At 41.7% G+C, this 19196-nt stretch overlaps 6 protein-coding genes across 9 annotated transcripts; 4 read left to right on the top strand and 2 right to left on the bottom strand.

Annotated features, from left to right (window-relative positions):
• Positions 1–336: 336 nt before the first annotated feature.
• LOC133849431 (mitochondrial tRNA-specific 2-thiouridylase 1) lies at positions 337–1753 on the top strand. Of its 3 annotated transcripts, none has more exons than XM_062285509.1 (3): positions 744–884; positions 968–1153; positions 1222–1753. In XM_062285509.1, exons 2-3 carry the CDS (start codon positions 1013–1015, stop codon positions 1708–1710), a joined length of 630 nt encoding a protein of 209 aa, XP_062141493.1. In that variant the 5' UTR covers positions 744–884; positions 968–1012; the 3' UTR covers positions 1711–1753. The 3 variants fall into 3 exon arrangements, with proteins under 3 accessions (XP_062141492.1, XP_062141493.1, XP_062141494.1); XM_062285510.1 differs by having other exon boundaries at positions 749–884; positions 962–1153; XM_062285508.1 differs by having other exon boundaries at positions 337–1153.
• A 392-nt stretch (positions 1754–2145) lies between these two features.
• LOC133849425 (cell division control protein 45 homolog) lies at positions 2146–4989 on the bottom strand. Its single transcript, XM_062285502.1, is given in 3 exon segments — positions 2146–2916; positions 2918–3584; positions 3743–4989. Coding segments are annotated over 3 exon segments (1746 nt in total). The 5' UTR covers positions 4672–4989; the 3' UTR covers positions 2146–2766.
• Positions 4990–5310: 321 nt separating this feature from the next.
• On the top strand, positions 5311–6017 carry LOC133849430 (ribonuclease P protein subunit p21). Of its 2 annotated transcripts, XM_062285507.1 has the most exons (3): positions 5311–5448; positions 5508–5602; positions 5666–6017. In XM_062285507.1, exons 2-3 carry the CDS (start codon positions 5520–5522, stop codon positions 6012–6014), a joined length of 432 nt encoding a protein of 143 aa, XP_062141491.1. In that variant the 5' UTR covers positions 5311–5448; positions 5508–5519; the 3' UTR covers positions 6015–6017. The 2 variants fall into 2 exon arrangements, with proteins under 2 accessions (XP_062141491.1, XP_062141489.1); XM_062285505.1 differs by having other exon boundaries at positions 5326–5602.
• Positions 6018–6154: 137 nt separating this feature from the next.
• Positions 6155–7495, top strand: LOC133849428 (gamma-butyrobetaine dioxygenase). The gene is made up of 2 exons (XM_062285503.1): positions 6155–6766; positions 6823–7495. The coding sequence occupies exons 1-2, from the start codon at positions 6168–6170 to the stop codon at positions 7454–7456; spliced, it is 1233 nt and encodes a 410-aa protein (XP_062141487.1). The 5' UTR covers positions 6155–6167; the 3' UTR covers positions 7457–7495.
• Positions 7496–7798: 303 nt separating this feature from the next.
• Positions 7799–13126, top strand: LOC133849424 (protein suppressor of white apricot). The gene is made up of 7 exons (XM_062285501.1): positions 7799–8314; positions 9347–9519; positions 10132–10349; positions 10417–11488; positions 11559–11828; positions 11946–12074; positions 12133–13126. Exons 1-7 carry the CDS (start codon positions 7986–7988, stop codon positions 12951–12953), a joined length of 3012 nt encoding a protein of 1003 aa, XP_062141485.1. The 5' UTR covers positions 7799–7985; the 3' UTR covers positions 12954–13126.
• A 113-nt stretch (positions 13127–13239) lies between these two features.
• LOC133849429 (inositol oxygenase) lies at positions 13240–14617 on the bottom strand. Its single transcript, XM_062285504.1, has 4 exons — positions 14507–14617; positions 14260–14434; positions 13613–14189; positions 13240–13551 (listed from the first exon to the last, which is right to left on the bottom strand). Exons 1-4 carry the CDS (start codon positions 14522–14524, stop codon positions 13443–13445), a joined length of 879 nt encoding a protein of 292 aa, XP_062141488.1. The 5' UTR covers positions 14525–14617; the 3' UTR covers positions 13240–13442.
• Positions 14618–19196: the final 4579 nt, after the last annotated feature.

Below are 19196 nucleotides of genomic sequence, written 5' to 3'. Positions count from 1 at the left end.
TTCTGCTATTCAAATAATAACGTATCAAATTATAATGAAATTTAATTTAATTGCAACTAATTACACATCATTCAACTGTAATTTATTATTAAAAAAAAAATATGTTTTTCCATAACAAAAATAAAAATGAAAAACCAAAGATAATTTAAAAGCAATGTTTTTTTCAAACTTGAAATGTTTTGTAATCGTGGGAAATATTTCAATGAAATTATGTTCTTAAATTTTATTTCGTATGGCATAATGCGTAAGATGAATTAGTTAGTAATTTGTTAATAAAACGAATATATATTACAAATTTCGGCAGTTTCGAAGCGAAATACAATTCAAGAATACGTTCAAAAATACTGAATTTTATGTATGGCCCAACTTTAGACCAAAAGAAATACTAAACTGTCAAAGGCGGCTTACTGTTATCGATGCATTCAATTCAACTTTATATTCATCGCCCAAAGTTATCGATAGCGATGGACTTACCGCATTCTGATTGACCATGATACGGAATATTGTGGTGGGCATATCTGGAGGCGTGGACAGCGCTGTCAGCGCACATCTGCTAAAGGAGCGTGGCTACAATGTGCTCGGCATATTCATGCGCAACTGGGACGAGCACGACGAGGCCGGACATTGCAGCGGTGAGCAGGATCTGAAAGATGCAACCTGGGCATGCCACAAGCTGCAAATCGAGCTACGCGAAGTCAACTATGTGAAGCAATACTGGACGGCGGTGTTTAGCCAATTCCTCGATGATTACCAACTTGGACTGACGCCCAATCCCGACATATTGTGCAACAAGCACATTAAATTCGATCTGTTTCACAAGCACGCACTGGACACCCTCAAATATGATGCTGTGGCCACTGGACACTATGCTCGCAATAGTCTAGGTAACTTTCTGGACCAGTGCAACACCAAAGACACTGAACAGCAGGCGCGTTTGCTTATACCCGCTGACACCTTCAAGGATCAGACTTTTTTTCTAGCCGGCATCGCACAGAAAACACTGCAACGCACCATGTTTCCACTTGGGGAGTTGCAGAAATCTGAGGTCAAGCAGTTGGCCAAACGCATAGGGCTGCATCGGCTGGCAGAGAAACGCGAAAGCACGGGCATCTGTTTCGTGGGCAAGCGTGACTTCAAATCGTTTATACGCGAGGTGAGCACAACGAGAATCCTTTAGAATAGACTATAACCAAGTGATCACTAATTCTATGTGTTGTGCAGTATATTACCTCCAAGCCGGGTCATTTCGTGGATGTGGATAGCGGTGCTGTTGTGGGCCATCATGAGGGCATTCATCAGTGGACCGTGGGTCAGCGTTGTCGTCTAAGTTCCTATTTGCAACCATATTTTGTGGCACGTAAAGATGCCGCCAGCAATACCATCTATGTGGCCTCTGGTCACGATCATGCTGCGCTCCACTGCACCCGCTTTCACATTGGCGACATTAATTGGCTATGCCACCGATCCCGGCAGCAACTAGCCACAAATGGCAGCTTGCGTTGCCGCTTTCGCTTTCAGCACACGAAGCCCCTTGTTGACTGCCAGCTGCTGCATTCCGGTGTCGTGCAGCTTGATGCTCCACTACGTGCCATCACTCCGGGCCAATATGCGGTCTTCTATGACGACGTTGCCTGCCTGGGAGCTGCCCGCATCCAGCAAGCCGAGGCACTACAGCAATCGGAGCTGCAAATCGCCAGAGAACAACTGTAGCCTTTAAGCACTTACTAAATAAAATATAATGTTCATAACTACAGCTACGTTTAAGTTTGTACTTAAATTTTTGGTGTAATTATCGACATTATACAGTAGTCTTTATTGTTCTCACTTGTTAGTTATTGTATATATGTAAATCAAATATATAAATAGGATATTTGTATTATTTATTATATGACTTTTAAAATGAAAGATTGATTTATGCAAATTAATTACATGTGTAAGTAAGTAATGAAAATATATTTACTGAATTGTTAAATTCAATGTATTTAAAGTGTGATGTTACTTTGGGACTTTTGCTTAAGCGAAAACTATAAGAAACTGTTTCTAGAAATCAAAGAATAATAATTATAGCATAATTTAAATATCGTGATATGAGAATTTGATTATATATTGGAACAATTTAACATAAACAAAAACATAATGAAATGATCACAGCAATCAAATGCATTTATTAAAAGATACAATGAGACAATTCAAAATGCTCCTTTGAGAGAAGTCAAAACTCTTCGCAATTCAACAACAAATTTAATAGATTAATTTAGCGCAGTTACAATAAATACTTTTCAAGTTGAAGATATGTAAAGAATACTCGCCTTGCGTTTCTGTAAACCAGATAAAATGATATAAAATACAATTTCTTTGGGATAAACACACGTTGTACTATATTTAAAGTCCGCTTTTCACACAATTTCAATACAAATGCAGCGCACCACTTACAAACTAATGCTATATATGTATTTTCATTTCTTAAGCACAATCTAAATAGTTTATGGTTGATATAATTGTATTTTTGTTTTGTTAAATGTCCGTTTTACACAAATATCATTCGGATTTGCTTAGATTAAATGTTCTTGTTGCATAAGTGCATCTATCCTATTTGCAATAGTTCTAAATAAAAAAAAAAATATATATATGTAGACTATGATAATAAAAACAATTTGTCGTTCATAAATTAGATTAATGTTAAATTTGTTAGATTAGTCGGATTTGGATAATTAAATTGTCTTACAAGTCTAGAGTTTAATAGGTCTGTGTTAGAGTTGAAAGATTTCAAGTCAAGAGCACGGTCAACGCATCTAGAAATCGAGTTAAATCGCTCTGCCGCAACTGCACAATGGACGGCTCAAAGAAATCCTGCAGCAAACTAGTCTTGCTCTTCTGCGCCGCCTGATCGAATGCTTTGCCAAAGAAGTTCTTGGGGCGAATCCTCGCGCACAGGCGCAATTCCCACAAGCAGGCACATGCCCTGCGCCGCATCCAGTGGACAGGTGGCAATCAATGGCAAATCGGGCGCTTGTCGTGCTCGCGTCGTAGCCACATGACCGTGCAGCACAAACTTGGCCAGCAATGCCAGCGCATATGGATAGGAGAAGAAGGCGTGCTCCTCCTGCAGCACATAGTAGAAAAACGAGCCTGTCGAATGCACTTGATGCGCCTCCAGGCAGCTCTGAACCTGCCGAAAGATGGCCGCATGTAAGAGCTTGGCATTATCAATGCCAGCATTGAGTAGCTGTTTGTGTTGGCGCGTCAGTGCATCCGAGGCCTCCATGAAGCAATCCTCGGGTGTCTTGTGCTTCTTTATCGATTGCAGTATCGCCAGCAGAGCATACACATAATCGGCGGCCGCATATCGACTGCGATAACCATAGCTGAGCGTAAATGTGCCATAGACAATGTCTGGGATGGCATATTTCTCGGCCAGCTGCTCCACCATGGTATAGAACTCTTTGCGCAGCACCAAATCCATGGCACTGTAAGTCTGACGGGCATGGACGAGAGGTAATCCCATCTCCACAAGCAGCTCATGCAGTCGCTTCTCGCCACGCAACGTCCACAATTTAAGCTGGCAGGCGGAATACCGTGAATAGCTAGAAACAAAAAAAAGAAGTGATAATATTATGGTTTCTTTGTCTTTACAACGAGGTGTTCGGTTTAATTTTAAATAAGTTAAGAATTACTTTAAGAAAATAGCAAATTATAAAACAAACTCTTGAAACTTAGGAAGATAGGATGTGTCTTAACTTACCGCATCGACTCGGTGACTGTCCAGTGACGATAGAGCACCAAATGCAGATCGTTCTCAAACGTAATCTTCGACGCGCTCATTGTGTTTTGATCGTTTGTCTTATTGGTCAGACGCGACACATGCGACTGTATGTGCTCCAGCTCGAGCGTGTAAGCACCACTCTCAATCTTGCCCAGCAACAACTGCTCACTTATACCCACTATGGCCCACCACAGCAGATCCATATTGTCCTTGGACAGCTTCCAAGCCAGCTCAAAGATGAGTAATGCCGTCGATCGACCATAGTAGCTAAATTGTGTGTAATCGAACATGATGCGATCCCGCTCTAGTTCCCATTGACGTCGTGCCCGCTGTCGCATTATACGCTGCTCGTGCCGCTCCAGACGACTCAGCTTGGGCGCACGTCGCCGTTCCACAGCATTGCCACCATCAGCATCGCCATCCGATTCGCCAGCACCGCTGTCCTCGTGCTCATCGCCGTCATGCTCCTCGTCCTCGTCATCATCGTCTTCGCCATCCGAATCATAGAAGATGCTCTCAAAAGCAGGAATGTTCTCTTCCAGTGCTGGATCTCCCAGCAGACAAACTTGACGATCGCTGTACACATTGCAGACGTCAAAGGGACGGTGCGAGTCGCAGATGTAGAAGGTGACATCTTCGGCGGGCTGCAGTAGCTCCACAATGTCCACACAGCCGCCACAGTTGACGAGGAGAACGTATTTTACATCACCCTGATGCTCGTTGTATGCACGCCGCAGTCCCGTTAGGCCCATGATGGGCACCACAGTGTAGAGCATGTGATCATATTTGAAGAGGGATTGCAATATTTTGCTGGCACAAATCGCATCCACATCATAGTTGACAATGATGAGGATGCGTTTGCCAATCAGTTGTCGATAAAAGTCATTCTTCAGATCCTGTATGAACATCTTACACACACACACGCACACAGATACACAATACAAAAAAATTGCAAGTGTAAAACAAATGGCGACACAAAAACAAGATCTCCAATGGCAAAAAAAAAACAAAACAATAAGTTCTTGCTTATTTCGAAAGAGTGTCTTTGTTTAAGGCAATTGTTGATTGTATTTATTGATTAGCAGTGGCACTTAATTGGCCCTTATTGCGCGTTGCATTGTTGCTCAGTTTCTGCTGCCGATTGCACTTTCTAATTGAAAAAAACACTCAACTCTTTTAAGGCTCTGCATGCTCCAACACACACAGCTGCGGCATCGAATTAAGGCGGGGAAACTGTCCCAGCTGAGCCAGCTGATCGGCATGCTTGTCGCGCACCCTGCGAATGGCAAACTGATTTTACCATATACCATATATAATAATCGATTATTGCTGTTTAGCATTTTCAATTTGATTAGTTCCTTTTTAATTAAAACATATTCTCAATATGTTACGTTGAATAAATATTAATAATTAATTATCATGGTGCATATAAATAAATATAAAATAACAAAAGCATTAAATAGAGCTGCCGATAGATATTACAGACGTCCCAGCTGTAACAACAGTTTGGCTGTTTTGAATGGAAAATTGATTAACAGTGTTATCGTTAGCAGTCGAATTAATCGATATCAAACGTGACAGCGCATACGACAAACACATGCGGCAAATATAAATTTAGTTAACAATTTTGTTTCGCATATATTTCAGTGTCATGTCGCAAAATAACAACAGCAATAACAACAAGTGTAAGCGCAAGATATTAACACAGCGTCATGCATGCTCTAGAATGAATTTTCTATACCAGGCGGCCAATCTCATGGCGCACAGCAACAACAATACGCTGGCCGCCTACTATGGCAAATTGTGTCGCAATGTCGGTACTAAATCGCTAATGCACATGTAAGTAATACCCAGGGTACAACTCTTAAGGCAGCTAGTAACTTTTCTTGTGTGATTGTGCAGGTCGCCAGCATTGAAGCGCACACTTTGCAAACGCTGTTCGCTGCCCTTATTGCCCGGCGTGAATACAACTCTGCAGCTGGACAAGAAGCCAGAAGAGGAGACGTCCTTGGATGAGGAGAAAGAGAAGACGCCAAATAAACGGAGTCGTCGACGTAAAGCAAAGAGTAAATCGGTTGGAGCTGCTTCCGTCGACGAGCAAACCAAGCTGGAACTCGAGTGCAGCTTGTGTCAAGCGAAGCGTCGGTTTCAGCTCAACACAAACAATGAATGCTGGGTCGAGAGTGCGGCAGCAATTGTCCAAACTATCACAGTAAGCAAGCCATCGGCAGAGGAACGCCCAGAGTTGTGATAAGCACAGGCTAAATCACTTGGATGGCTTATCTTTCACAAGAGAGCACGTGCGATTGAACTCAGTGATAAGAAGCAGCGAGATAATCGTACATCGATTGTTCAACAGCGTCCCTTTGGACTATATCAGTCGGTCAGTATTCTGTTGGTCATCATGCTGAGCTGCAGACATCTGATTGGCCAGCTGCGCTACGCGAGCAACAACAGCGGCCGACTCATTACAGCTAAAATCTTGGATCAGCGCTATATTGAATTGAGACCAACCAACGACGAGCGTCCTTTGAAGTTTCCTAGCATTTGGTTGCGCGATAATTGCCAATGCTCCGAGTGCTTTCATGGTGCGACACGGGCACGCAAAAGCCACTGGGAACGTGGACCATTATCGCATGCAGCAGCCCAGGCTGTACATTTTGATGAGCACCGGCAGCAGCTGGTGATCAATTGGCAGGATGCTCACAACTCTAGCTACGATTTGGAGTGGCTGCAGCAACGTGACTTCAGTCCAGAGGCGAGGCAACGTTATCTTTCGGAGGTCTATAAGCCGACTATGCAGCTGTGGGGCAAGTCACAGTTTGGCAAAGTAACACGCGAATTTCGCTGCGAGGATGTCATGGCGCAGGATGCAGTATTGTGCGCTTGGCTGGAGGCATTGGCTGTGCAGGGATTTGCACTGTTGCGTGAGGCGCCCAACGATGTGCAGGTGGCACGACGGCTGGCAGAACGCATTGGTTACATCAAGCGCACCACTTACGGGTAATTGAATATCTTATTAAGTTTGATTCCATTCATTAACTTGCCTTTTACTGCAGCGATGTATTTGAGGTCAAGTCTAAACCCAATGCCGGCAACTATGCGTATCTGATGACGCCGCTGCCGATGCACACAGATATGCCGTACTATGAGTACAAGGCGGGCATTAACATACTGCACACGTTGGTGCAGTCGGAGTCACCCGGTGGCGCCAATACCATGACCGATGCCTTCTTTGTGGCCCAGCGGTTGCGCGAGGAATTCCCCAAGTACTATGAGCTATTGCGCAGCGTGCCCGTCAATTGGTATGACATTGGACACGATGGCGATGCAGGCAAACCATTCCATAGTTTGTGGCGTGGACCTGTTATCTGCTTGGATGTCGATGGGCAATTTGCACGCATCAATCAAAACACCACGAAACGGGATAGCCGGTTTACTGTGCCTCTGGAACTCGTGGTGGATTGGTATGAAGCATATGATAAATTTCTACAGTTGGTGCAAGAGGAGTCGGTCCAATTTAAGACACGGGCAGGCGATGTCTTTGTGTTCAACAATCTTCGAATGCTGCATGGACGCACTGCGTACGAGGATTCGCCACAAAATAAGCGACACTTGGTGGGCGCCTATGTGGACTGGGATATTATTTATTCTAAACTGCGTACGCTCAAGTTTCCAAATGCCAAGGATTAAAAATGTAATGTTGTGTATATAGTATAAAAAACTTGCGTATACTTTTATAATAGATTTTAATCCAAGTGTCTTATTTAAAATTCAAATTGCTGCCGCCTTTCCCTAAGAGCGCGCCACTTAAGCGTGGGTAGCCCTGGCAAAATGCCATTCGCATTTTTGCGTATATTAGTATTTATCGAAACAAATGCATTAGCAAAAGACTGAAATAATTCAGCTTATTAAATGACGTAAAAACTATTAAAATGAAATTATTACATGGTGTTTTGTTTTTAGCCGTGTGGTATATTTTGAGTCGTAAAACGGTATATTTTAATTCGTAGTTTGCGGTCACCCTGTGCTCAACACACCATCTCTAAGCCAAATAATCTGTGTTTAGCTCTTGCAAAAACAAAAAAAAAAAAATTTAATTTGTGTCTGAAAATGCAAAGCTATTGCATATTCTAAAAGTGCTTGCCTCTCAATCAACAACATCAACGCAAAGTGGTGTGGGTTAATGTGTAGTGAGTGAGTTAGTGTGTGTGTGCGTGCAATGATGCCCTATAATGCGCGTGTCGGTGGCGGCAGCAATGCCATGGCACGTGAATACGCCGGAGGAAGTATCAATGGCATTTTGCGCAAAACCGGATCCGCTGCAATGGCAGCTGGAGCCAACAATGGTGCCAACGGGGCGTCTACGGCGTATGGTGGGGCGGCTACTGCTGCTGGTGCCGCTGGCGCAGATGCACGCCAACCCGCTGTGGAGCTGCTCGTGTTTGGCTATGCCTGCAAAATATTCCGTGATGATGAGAAAGCTCGCGAGATGGATCAAGGCAAACAGCTGATACCCTGGATGGGCGATGTAAATCTCAAAATAGACAGGTTAATAATTGTTGCCTGCCTGCCAATCAATTAGCGCTAAACTTAATTATACTACTACTACTACTACTACTACTTACTACATACATATATTACGATAATACCACACATACAATACAAAATGCAATGCTATATGTATGTGTATGTGCAACTAACTAATACCAACAACGATACTTTGGATTACACACATTGCTAATGTAGTGAGATGTCCATGAACAATAACAACAACATACATATGTATGTATAGTTTTGGCTAGCCTAGCACACTGTGTCTACCTCTATCTTTTCCATCTAATATTTCAACGACAACAGCAACTGGAATACCCTGTGACATCCACATACATATGTCCTGTTCTGAGACTGTTCCCAATCTATTCAAGCTTAACCCGACCCCACAGACTTAAATACGAAAAAAAGTATATAGTTTGTTAATAATAGTATTTGCTGGGCTGCAATTTAGTTATGACTCTTTTTGGATGTTGTTCATTGGAGCAAGAACTGAGTGGGTGGCGCGGGGGATTGACGATGAAACTGTTTTCACTTTGTATTGTAATAACAGCTCTTTTCAGTGCTTCTCAAACTGTAATATTTCTTACAAACATCTTAATTTTAAACTGTAATTGTAAAACAATTAACTTTTTTATAGCAACCGGAGCGGTATGTATAAATGATAAAGACTTCATTAATTATAAAAAAAAATGATAAAAAAAAGAAAAATCTACTATATTATAAATACAAACAATTTATTTAACTGGCGTGAAAAACATTTCTCGAGATGCATTTAATTTCGATTTCAATGACAACATATACTTTATACATTATATATTTTTATTTATGATTTGTGCGTGTGTTTTCTATATTTATATATATATATGTGTGTGTGTGATGATTTATGGCCTCGTCTTCGAGCGGCCGCAACATTCGCATAATGCGTTAACTAATAACGTTCTTTCTCTTGTTTATATTTCTCTGATTCTTATCTTTTGGCACACAAACGTACACAAACACATACACACATCATCATCACACACACAGATATGACGTACGTGGCGCATTATGCGAACTGTCATCATATGAGGCGCCACCTGGTGGCTATGGAAATCGCCTGGAATACCTGACGGCCGACGAGCAACGGGCCGAGCAGCTGTGCGAAGAGGAGCGTTATCTGTTCCTCTACAACAACGAAGAAGAGCTACGGCTGCAGCAAGGTAAGTGAGGTTGCCGACATATCCTTTTGCTCTTTGTCTCTGGCTCTGCCACTTATTCTGGCTCCTCAAAAATATATTGTATTTAAATTTTAAGAGTCATGAATACCAAAAAAATATTGTGTATTTACTACCTCAATATAAAGAAAATACGCAAATAAGAAATGCAAGCATATCAAATCAAATTCAAAACCAAAAAATAAATCCAACAACCAACAAGAACGACCAACATCCATCAACAACATGAATGCATCTTGAACGTCTTCTTGATGCTGTTGGGTAACACCGGGGTTCAGGTAAATAGAAACCATTTCACATTTAACAAATTCAACACTTTCTTCCAGGAGATGCCTTGCCTTCCTTCCAACGGTTTGAGCGACATCTAATAAAGAAAAAAAAAAAACAAGAAAACTGTTATACAAAATGCTAAAAACAAAAGTCGAATGTTTATTCTATGAATTCTTCTGTATTCTGTTTGCCACAACTCTCTGCAAATCTTCAGAAATTTCTTGTACTAACGACAATTGTTTGTCTTGTATTTTCTTATTTTTGACCAATGACACACACATTCGCAAACGCACATACACTCAACACACGCACACACGCGGCCAACAGAGGAGGATCTAAAGCGATTGCAGCAGGAAACCTCTGGCGGTAATTACAGTCAAGTGGATTTCCATTACGATGGACAGTCAACTTCAGCAAAGTCGACTGCTGCAGCAGATGGAGTAGCGTCACCAATGCCGGATTCAACGACACCAACCGATGAATCCGAATTGCCTTTTACGTTGCCCAACAATTTGCTCGTGGCTCCCATGCCGGGCATACAGCTGGTAAGCATAGTAAAGTAACTAATCTATTGAAAACCCAAGATAACTTTTGTATATATTTTGTTTGCAGCCGGAAACGATGAAGCAGCATGCCATCATTGAGAAGACAGCGCGCTTTATTGCCACTCAGGGTGCTCAAATGGAGATCCTGATCAAGGCCAAGCAAGCGAATAATGCTCAGTTTGATTTTCTGTCGCAAGGCGGCCAATTGCAGCCATATTATCGCCATCTCTTGGCCGTAATCAAGCAGGGCAAGTATGCGCCATCTGTGGATACAGCTGCCGAGAAGACGAGTACAAGTGCCGATGGCAGCGCGTTGCCGCCGAGTCCCAAGCGAAACAATCAAGTGATTACAGTGCCCATCATCAAGTACAAACCGTCGGCCAATTGCGCCTATACGCAGCTCATCAGCAAGATTAAGGGTGTGCCGCTGCAGGCGGTGTTGGACGACGATGTGACTTCGCAGCATTCCGGCGGCACTGCGTCGCCTACGCTCAGCTGCAAATCGGAGGGCCAGAGTCAGAGCAGTGTGGCAGCCACATCGAATGGCGAATTTACCCCCGTTCTGCTGCAGTACAATGGCAGCACATTTGCCCACGAGGAGGAAAACGCCAATGATGCGCCGCCGAAGGTTGAGCTATTGAAGAACACCAGCGCTCTGGCGTTGGCACAAAACTACAGCTCCGATAGCGACGAGGAGGATGACGAGGATGACAATAGTAACAGTCAGGGGCAAAAGGGGAAACAATCGCAGTCTACAAGTGGCGGCATCAGTTCACTGCCCACTGCGGTCGTGGCACCACCGCCACTGTTAAACTTCCCGCTGCCCGAGGAGACGTTGCGCCACATCATCGACAAGACGGCAACGTATGTGATTAAGAATGGCCGCCAGTTCGAGGAGACGCTGCGCACAAAGAGTGTCGAACGTTTCAATTTTCTCCTGCCCGAACACAAGTTTTATGCCTATTATATGTACAAGATAACCGGAGATGTGGATGCCGCATCCAAGGAGGAGAAAACACGTAAGGCAGCTGCCGTTGCTGCGGCGCTGATTAGCAAGAAAGGCTTAGGTGGAACTGCACTTGGAGCAACAACAGCTGCTGCTGCAGCCACCACAACAGTTGCCACTTCGAGTGAAAAGTGTAAGTGAAACTTAATATGTTTATTAATTGTTTTGCTTCTATACTAACTTAATTTTCTTTTTGTTGGCAGCACCTGTGTGCTTCTCGATCAAGTCTCGTGATGAGACGGCAACTTTGCAACCTGCACTGCCGCAAGAGACCAGCGACGATGATGCTGACGATGTTAAGATGAAGGCAAATACGGAACAGACGCGACCCGGTATGCCAGACAGCGTGCAGCGAGCCATCAAGCAAGTGGAGACACAACTGTTGGCGAGAAGTGGAGGACAGAAGACAACAACGGTTGCCGGGACAACAACGGGAGCGGGCGTAACATTGCCATTGAAAGAACAACGACAGGGTGAGTACAAGGTAGCATACGAACCGAAGAGAGACGGAAGATGAGAGAGAGAGGGATAAAGTATTTAAAGATAGAACGAGAGAGCGAAGGTAAACAAATGTTTTTCCTTTTACACAGCTGAGGAGCGTGTCAAGGACAAATTGGCGCTGATTGCACGCGACAAGCTGAACGGCATGGTCTCGCGAGAGAAGCAGCTGCAATTGGAGCGCAAGCGCAAGGCAATGGCTTTTCTCAATCAGATCAAAGGTAAGCGCTGGGCTTTCAAGCATACTCTTCATTAAAACTTAACACTGTCCTCTTTTAGGTGAAAGCACAGGCGCTGTGGGAACAGTTGGCAGTGAGGCAACAGCACAGGAAGCAACAAATGAGAAATCCGAAGCAGTGCCAGCAAATAACAATGAGGACTCTAATGACTCTGTACGTTCCATACCCATCACATACTTTGGTCCCGACGACGATGACGATGAGGTTTTAGCACCGTCTGCGGTTGCGCAACCAGCGCTGAAAGTTGACAACGAGGATGAGGAGGAGGATGATGGTGATCTGGAGAAATATAATTTACTTAACGACGATAGCACCAATACGTACACCAGCAAAACGGCCACAGCATCCGTCCTGCTGTCCGATGATGATGACGTGCAGCTTGTGTCCACAGCGGCGCCACTGCCATCATCATCGTCCACGTCGAGTACACGCCACCGTCATGCTGTGCGCCGCAGTCGCAGTCCGAGTCGCAGCAGCAGCAGCGCCAGTTGTTCCGGCACCCAAGATGCTTCCGTGACCTCATCCAGCAGCAGTCGGAGTCGGAGCCGCAGTCCGCATCGTAAGCGAGACCGAGAGCGAGAACGGTCCAGACACAAACGCAAAGCCAGCGCTATTGCCAAGCATCGTCGCCATCGACGTAGTCGGAGTCGAAGTCGCAGTCGCACCTCATCGCCTCATCGTCGTACCCAGAGTCGGAGTCGCAGCAGCAGTCATTCGAGCGCGCGACGTCATCGTGGACATCACAGAGACGAGGAGGAATCTTCGTCGCGGCGACGTAATCATCAGCGACATGCCAGCAAAAAGAGTCACAAACGTCACAAGAGACGGCGACGCAGCAGCGGCGGTTCCGTCTCCCAATGATGCAACACGCGCATTGACTTAAGGATTTTAGTTGTTAATTTCAAAGACGAAAAATGTACATTTCCCATTTATCCTGTGCGTGTTCTCATCAGCGTCTTCTATTTAAATGTTGAGCAATCTTTTTGAATGCTGATTTTGATTTTTTTTTTGGCAGAATACAATAAAGGTTTATATAAATAAAACTACAGCAAAGTATATAATGAAGTATTAGCTTAGCAGATAAGTGTATAATATTTAATCTCTTAGCACTTAGCACTTCCCATTTCTGAAAGCCATTCCGAAAAACTTTTAGTTTTGTGAAATATTTGTATATATTTATATAGTAGATATATCATACAGTTCTGATATAGGGAGAGTAGGGAACAGTTTGTTAGGTATTATAGTACATCAACTCACTATACGGTTAGTTAGGATTATGTTACGATACGAGTATAAGTCTGTATATAGTTTATGATTGTATATGTGTATATATATAATGGATTAGTGTATTTAAAACTCCAGGACACCGGGTAGATACTTGTCAATCAGGGTCTGGTAGTAAGGCCACAAAGCATCAATATCAGGTACAACCTCACTCTTAGTGTACAGATCGTAGCGACTGCAAGCAGAGTAATATTGTTATACTTCTGTCTATCTTGATAGTTGACAGTTAAACTTACTTGAAGATCAGCACCCATTTCTTGGTCTCCTCATCCTTGGGGGCTTCCAGGTGCTTGTAGTCGCCGCCGTTGTGCCACGGATAGAAGGAATGGAAGCGTATGATGTTGCATGCCACATCGGGTAGCTTGGTCTTGTTGTGCTTGAGCACCGAGTACATGTACTCATCGTGTCCCCACGACATTAGCAAGTTGTCCACACCACAGTTGGGCTTATACATGCCGTATTCGGTATTGTACTTGGGATTCTCGCCATCGGGATTGCCCTCGAAGCTTTCGTCGCGATAGACAATGCTATCGCCCCAGCGGCAGCCCACGGCGAAGGTGTCGCCAACGACGGCCCATTGTGGCTCATCATAGAAGGCCATAATCTTGCCGAGATCGTGAATGAGGGCGGTCAAGTGCAGCCAATCGTGCTGGGGGAACTCGGCGCGTGCACGTTCCGCAGCCTGGAAGGCATGTATGATGTTGGGCAAATCGAGATCGGGATCCGATTCGTCGACCAGATCGTTGAGCTTCTCTAGCGCCTGACGCACGGTCATCTTGATTGTGTTGAATTTCAGCCAGCGTGCACGACGTCCTATAAAACAGATATTTTCGATTGTATTTTAAAAATTGTAGTGCAGGATATGCCGAAAGGACTTGCTTACCATTGACAAAGTCGACGGTTTGATTCAAATGCATCTGACGGTAGGTGCGGCGAACCCGTTCCTTTAGTGGATCCTCGGTATCCACGCTGTAGTCACGGAACTTGGAAGGATTCTTGTCAGCAAACGTGGGCTCTGGACGCATTAGCTCCGAAGGATCCAGCAAATGGACTTGATGCTAAAATCACAACAAATACAACATTTTAGTTAATTCACACTTGTATTATTACTTGTTTATTATTGTAATCACCTCCTCAAGGATTCTCATTTTAAGATTTTTAATTTCAAAAGGAAAAAAGTATAGGGAATTGTGTTGGAAGTACTGCTCGGCTGGCTGTACGAGATGATATTGAATCGTTAGCGTCTCAGGCGACACACTTTTATAGATCGGCGAGCGAAACGGGAGAAATCACAATCAAATCGTTTGCTATATAATATTCACATCAAGAATATGTATTCTCGATGTACATATATGTGTATATATACATCTGCTACTATATGATTTATAGCTCTTTTGTTGTTTTTTTTCAAAACAGAGCTATCGGCACAGGCCGGTCACCTAATCAGCTATCAATGTTGGATCCCCAGTTTCAGTTTTTCATTACAGCTCGTAAGTCTTTTGCCAATGTAAATGAAAATGCCTCGAGAAATGCACATATCTAATAAATATATATTTGTTACATGGAATGATATATAATATTTACATTGGATTTATCGCAAGGGTCTGCGCCACATCCGTGTTTGCCACGGATCACGTGTGGCTGCCCTTATCGTTATCCATGTAGTATATACAAGTCCACACTCATAAGCAAAGGCTGCACTTGACCGATAAGCCGCGAGCTTCATATTTACAAAACTGGAGCAAGAGCAAGTGCATGGTTCCGCTGATTGCATCATATTTCCCTCATCGTCAGCAACGAGTGACTTGATAGCATTTAACGAGTGCTTGTGGATTACTGCGGGAATTGCCTTTTAGTTTTCAATTGCCTGATTCATTTTTAAAGATAAATTATTAAATCTTATCGGGCTATATAATTAAATTACTTACTTGTGTCACTTTTATCATTTAATTATTATTTTTCTTTTATTGCATTGCTATAATTAAGGACTGGAATTTTATTCTTCTGTTAAATGGCTTCATTGCATGTATTTTAATATGATGATTCAAAGTTACAACTACAATTTTTTATCAATTGAATTGGTACAAAGTGAAAGTGTAATCTCAATATATTTTTTACGTCTTTGTTTAAATTTAAATTTAAATTTAATCGTTATTTGAAATTGAGTCAATGTATCTGCTGACACTGCTATTCGGATACAAATCTTTTCTTTTATTACACATTAATTAACATATAAATTGTTTGCCCCAAACATTATTTATATTTACTATTAACAAAAATGACAAAATTTAAAAATTCAATTTGAGGCTCAATTTTTTTTAAATTTAAAAAATCTTTCAAAATTGATACCATTTCTAAATCGGGGATAAAAAGTAGATAAGAAATTTGGAAACCAATGAAATGAAAATAGATTGAATCTCATCTTTAAATAAGTCATTTAATTACAATCAGTTCTTCTTCTCTTGTAGGAGTCACTAACCCGGAAGATCATCACAGAGCTGCGTGAAACAACAGTTGATCTTATTTTTGAAGCCCATTCAAAAATGTTGGAAAAACAATTGAAAAATATAGTATAGAAAGTACTTATAAGAATTCCACTTATGTCGTGTATGTTATGCTGCTGCTATGATAGCATTTGGCGTCACCTTGAACACGACTTCGGCAAGGGCAAGTGTTCCAGATTTAAACGTAAAGGCGAACCTCCAAAATCGCAATAACGCTGTCTAATCTAGGTACATCGTCATCAAGCGCAGAAATAATGTGCCATCAAGGGGGGGATTGCCTAGAGAAAAGTTATCAGTCGGCGCGGCAGCATCTACAAACATGACGTCGGTGTCCATTTCCATCTCCCTCGCACTCAATGTGCGCTGTGTGTCTCAGCTTTGATTCTAGTCAAACTCGAAGTCTCGAGTCTGAATCTGAATCTGAATCCGAATCCGATTTTTGACGCCTTGGGGCCGCACATGTCGCAAGTATAAACTGTGTGAATACAACAATGCTGCTGATGATTTCGCTGTGCCCACGAATGGGCGGCCTGATCGAGACCGGTCACTTGGTTGATGATTGGCAACGGCAACAACAAAAGTCGACGACAGCGACAACGATGACAACCAGCGGGACAGCAGCAGGAGATCGGATCGTTAGTTGGGCCCAAGGGGCTCGTTTCACTGCGACGCAGTAACGGTACAAGCAGCAGTGTCGTCGTCATAGTCATCACCAAAGGTCAATTTGTAACGATCGAGTGTGTTGTGGGGTGTCAATAAATCTTATCAATTAATAGAGATGCGCCTTTGGTGTTGCTTAAAACTAGACAGCAAACTATAACTTTTCACTAGAAAAATTTACGTTTTTAAATACAGCACATTTTTTTACTTAATTTACATATTTTTAATAAATTTTAATATTTTTTTTTTACTTCTTTTAATTAGAAAAATATCAAATAAATAACATATAAAAAGTATTTTTTTTTTCTTTAATATACATATTTCTTTTTAAAGACCGAGCTTAAAGTCAAGCTGACAGTTTGAAGCACAGTGTTGGCAAAATTTGTGGCGCGCTCGAAGTATTCATGAGAATTTTTGTATTTGCTAAGTTGAGCTCAATGGAAATGTTTTTTTAATATTTATATACGATGTTGTTGTCATTGATTGTAGGCTATATTATATATTTTATATGGATGCAGATGAAAATAGCTTAATAAATCAAAAGGAAGAGAAATGCATGAGTGAGGCAATAAATAGAATGCATGGAGAGCGTAATACAATTGTCATATACTATTTATTTATTATGCAAAGTTATTCAACTGCTTTTGCTGAAGTGCACTTTCATTGTGATTGCAACAAATGGGAAATTGAAATTATAACGTAATCGGATGTTTGATAATAAGTACAACAGTCGAACATTGTTTTCAAATATTTCTTTTGGTTTTGTTTTTGCCAGGTTTCGGTTGCCCTTTCGGTTCCATAACCATATCAATCACTTTAATGGACTCCGACATGCTAATTAAATGGTCATAAATATAATGCGCTGATATAAACGAGAGACTCAAAGGCCAGGATGACAGACACTCCACAAAAAATGAGAGGAAGAGAGAGGCGACTGTCTACTGAAAAACAAGCCGCACCGCAATCATAATGATGATGATGATGCAGCTTCGTCTCAATCGGTTTGTCAGTAGCTGGAAAAGGAAAGTCGAACTTTTAAATTTGTTTTCAGCAGACGGACACAGCGGTCGCTGACTACAACGAATTCCATTCACAATTGGGAGCAACTTTTTCCAACTTGATGAGCTTAGATTATTGTTTTCAATTTTCCATGTCATCAAATCGATTTCCTTAATTAAATTGCGACTAAATACTATTATGCTATATCTAAAATTTGTATTTGGTTTGCCAGCAGCTCGTCTCACTGTGCTAGCCAAGGCTCAAGCTGATAATTATCAATAAATCATTAGCTCGTGCGTTGTCCGAACTCTTCGACTCTTCGACTCTGCGACTCTGCTTGTTTTCGCTGTGTAGGATTTATTTTTATACATTTTTGATATTTTGTTGATAGATTTTTGCACATGCTTGCAATAATTCATTTGAACCCTCTGACAGCTTAGGCCACCGACTAGTCAAATAGTTCAAGGCGACCGATTGCTAAATGATATTAATGCTATTTAATTGCGATTACTCTGAATGTAGATCATTTTGCATGTATAACAGTTTTGCAAGATTGTGTTATAGTTTGCATATTGCCTTGTATAACAGTGTGTATGACAGTACTCATAAGAGTATGTATTATTAATTTATTCTATGACAATTTATTCGGAAACTAATATCTGTATGTCCAAATGTACCAAAACTGGTTCATTTATTATGCGTTGGTACATTGGATCACTTTTTTACGTTTTGGTACATTTTTAATATGCCTGTTATAGTATTTAAATTTATCATAAAATTTTATGTTCACACATATTATTTGAACAAATGGCTCAGTTCCACCATACAAAAATTTTGTTTCAGTTAGAAATTGAACCACGACTAGCACTGGAAAATATCGCATACAGTCGATTTGAGTTGTATCGTGTCAATTGAGAAAATATGTACATATGTATGCGCCAATGTAAGGTCCATCACTACGTAAACAGTTATATATTGTAAATCACAATTTGTAAGTCACAATTTGTGAATCACAATTTGTCAAATACAAAAAATCTTTCGTGAAAAATGTTTGGTACATTTTTGCCCAAATTTTTTGGGTACAAAACATTTTTTTGGAATGGCGACCGTGCCTATGTGTGCTTTGAAAATTCGGAAGGATATGCCCGAGATATTGTTTGTTTTCGAAAAAACGCCCTTGTTGCACTCTCAAAGTATGAAGAACAATTTGCAACTTTGGAAAGGATTTTGAAAATGAAGTTAGCATAAGTGAGCAATAACTTCAACTGTATGTTGTAGTGTTATCAATTCTTAATCAGTCAATAGTTGTCTTTTTCTGCATTTTTCCGCACAATTGGCGCAATTCCCATTTTTTCAGATAACCTCACGTTTTCCTACATTTCCAACCGATTTGTGCTCTGTAGGAAATAGAGAGAAAGTTTTTGATCCTAGCACATCCGGGCTAGGATTTATATTGTGTCTATCAAGAATGAGGTCTTTGTCTCTAAAATTGCTCAAAATATACAATTTTTTCAACATTTTGAGGGCGGAAGGGGCGGGGAAAAATTTTAATGGGCGTGTCGAATTTTAAAACGTAAGTACATATTGGGGTAAGCATTTTATAATATAAACTCCAAAATGTGTCCGTAATATTAAATTTTTTCAGATTTTTGTGGGC

The sequence above is a fragment of the Drosophila sulfurigaster genome, chromosome X (assembly GCF_023558435.1).
Source record: "Drosophila sulfurigaster albostrigata strain 15112-1811.04 chromosome X, ASM2355843v2, whole genome shotgun sequence".
In the NCBI taxonomy this organism is placed as follows: domain Eukaryota; kingdom Metazoa; phylum Arthropoda; class Insecta; order Diptera; family Drosophilidae; genus Drosophila; species Drosophila sulfurigaster.
This window is presented reverse-complemented; position numbering and strand designations above follow the sequence as displayed.

Coding starts and splice junctions, on each gene's coding strand:
- LOC133849431 (XM_062285508.1), top strand. CDS start 491: ATGATACGGAATATTGTGGTGGGCATATCTGGAGGCGTGGACAGCGCT. Junction 1,154..1,221: donor TCAAATCGTTTATACGCGAG/GTGAGCACAACG, acceptor TGTGTTGTGCAG/TATATTACCTCCAAGCCGGG.
- LOC133849429 (XM_062285504.1), bottom strand. Junction 14,190..14,259: donor AACCGTCGACTTTGTCAATG/GTAAGCAAGTCC, acceptor TCTGTTTTATAG/GACGTCGTGCACGCTGGCTG. Junction 13,552..13,612: donor AAATGGGTGCTGATCTTCAA/GTAAGTTTAACT, acceptor CTCTGCTTGCAG/TCGCTACGATCTGTACACTA.
- LOC133849424 (XM_062285501.1), top strand. CDS start 7,986: ATGATGCCCTATAATGCGCGTGTCGGTGGCGGCAGCAATGCCATGGCA. Junction 9,520..10,131: donor AGAGCTACGGCTGCAGCAAG/GTAAGTGAGGTT, acceptor CGCGGCCAACAG/AGGAGGATCTAAAGCGATTG. Junction 11,829..11,945: donor ATTGAAAGAACAACGACAGG/GTGAGTACAAGG, acceptor CCTTTTACACAG/CTGAGGAGCGTGTCAAGGAC.
- LOC133849428 (XM_062285503.1), top strand. CDS start 6,168: ATGCTGAGCTGCAGACATCTGATTGGCCAGCTGCGCTACGCGAGCAAC. Junction 6,767..6,822: donor ATCAAGCGCACCACTTACGG/GTAATTGAATAT, acceptor CTTTTACTGCAG/CGATGTATTTGAGGTCAAGT.
- LOC133849430 (XM_062285505.1), top strand. CDS start 5,415: ATGTCGCAAAATAACAACAGCAATAACAACAAGTGTAAGCGCAAGATA. Junction 5,603..5,665: donor ACTAAATCGCTAATGCACAT/GTAAGTAATACC, acceptor GTGATTGTGCAG/GTCGCCAGCATTGAAGCGCA.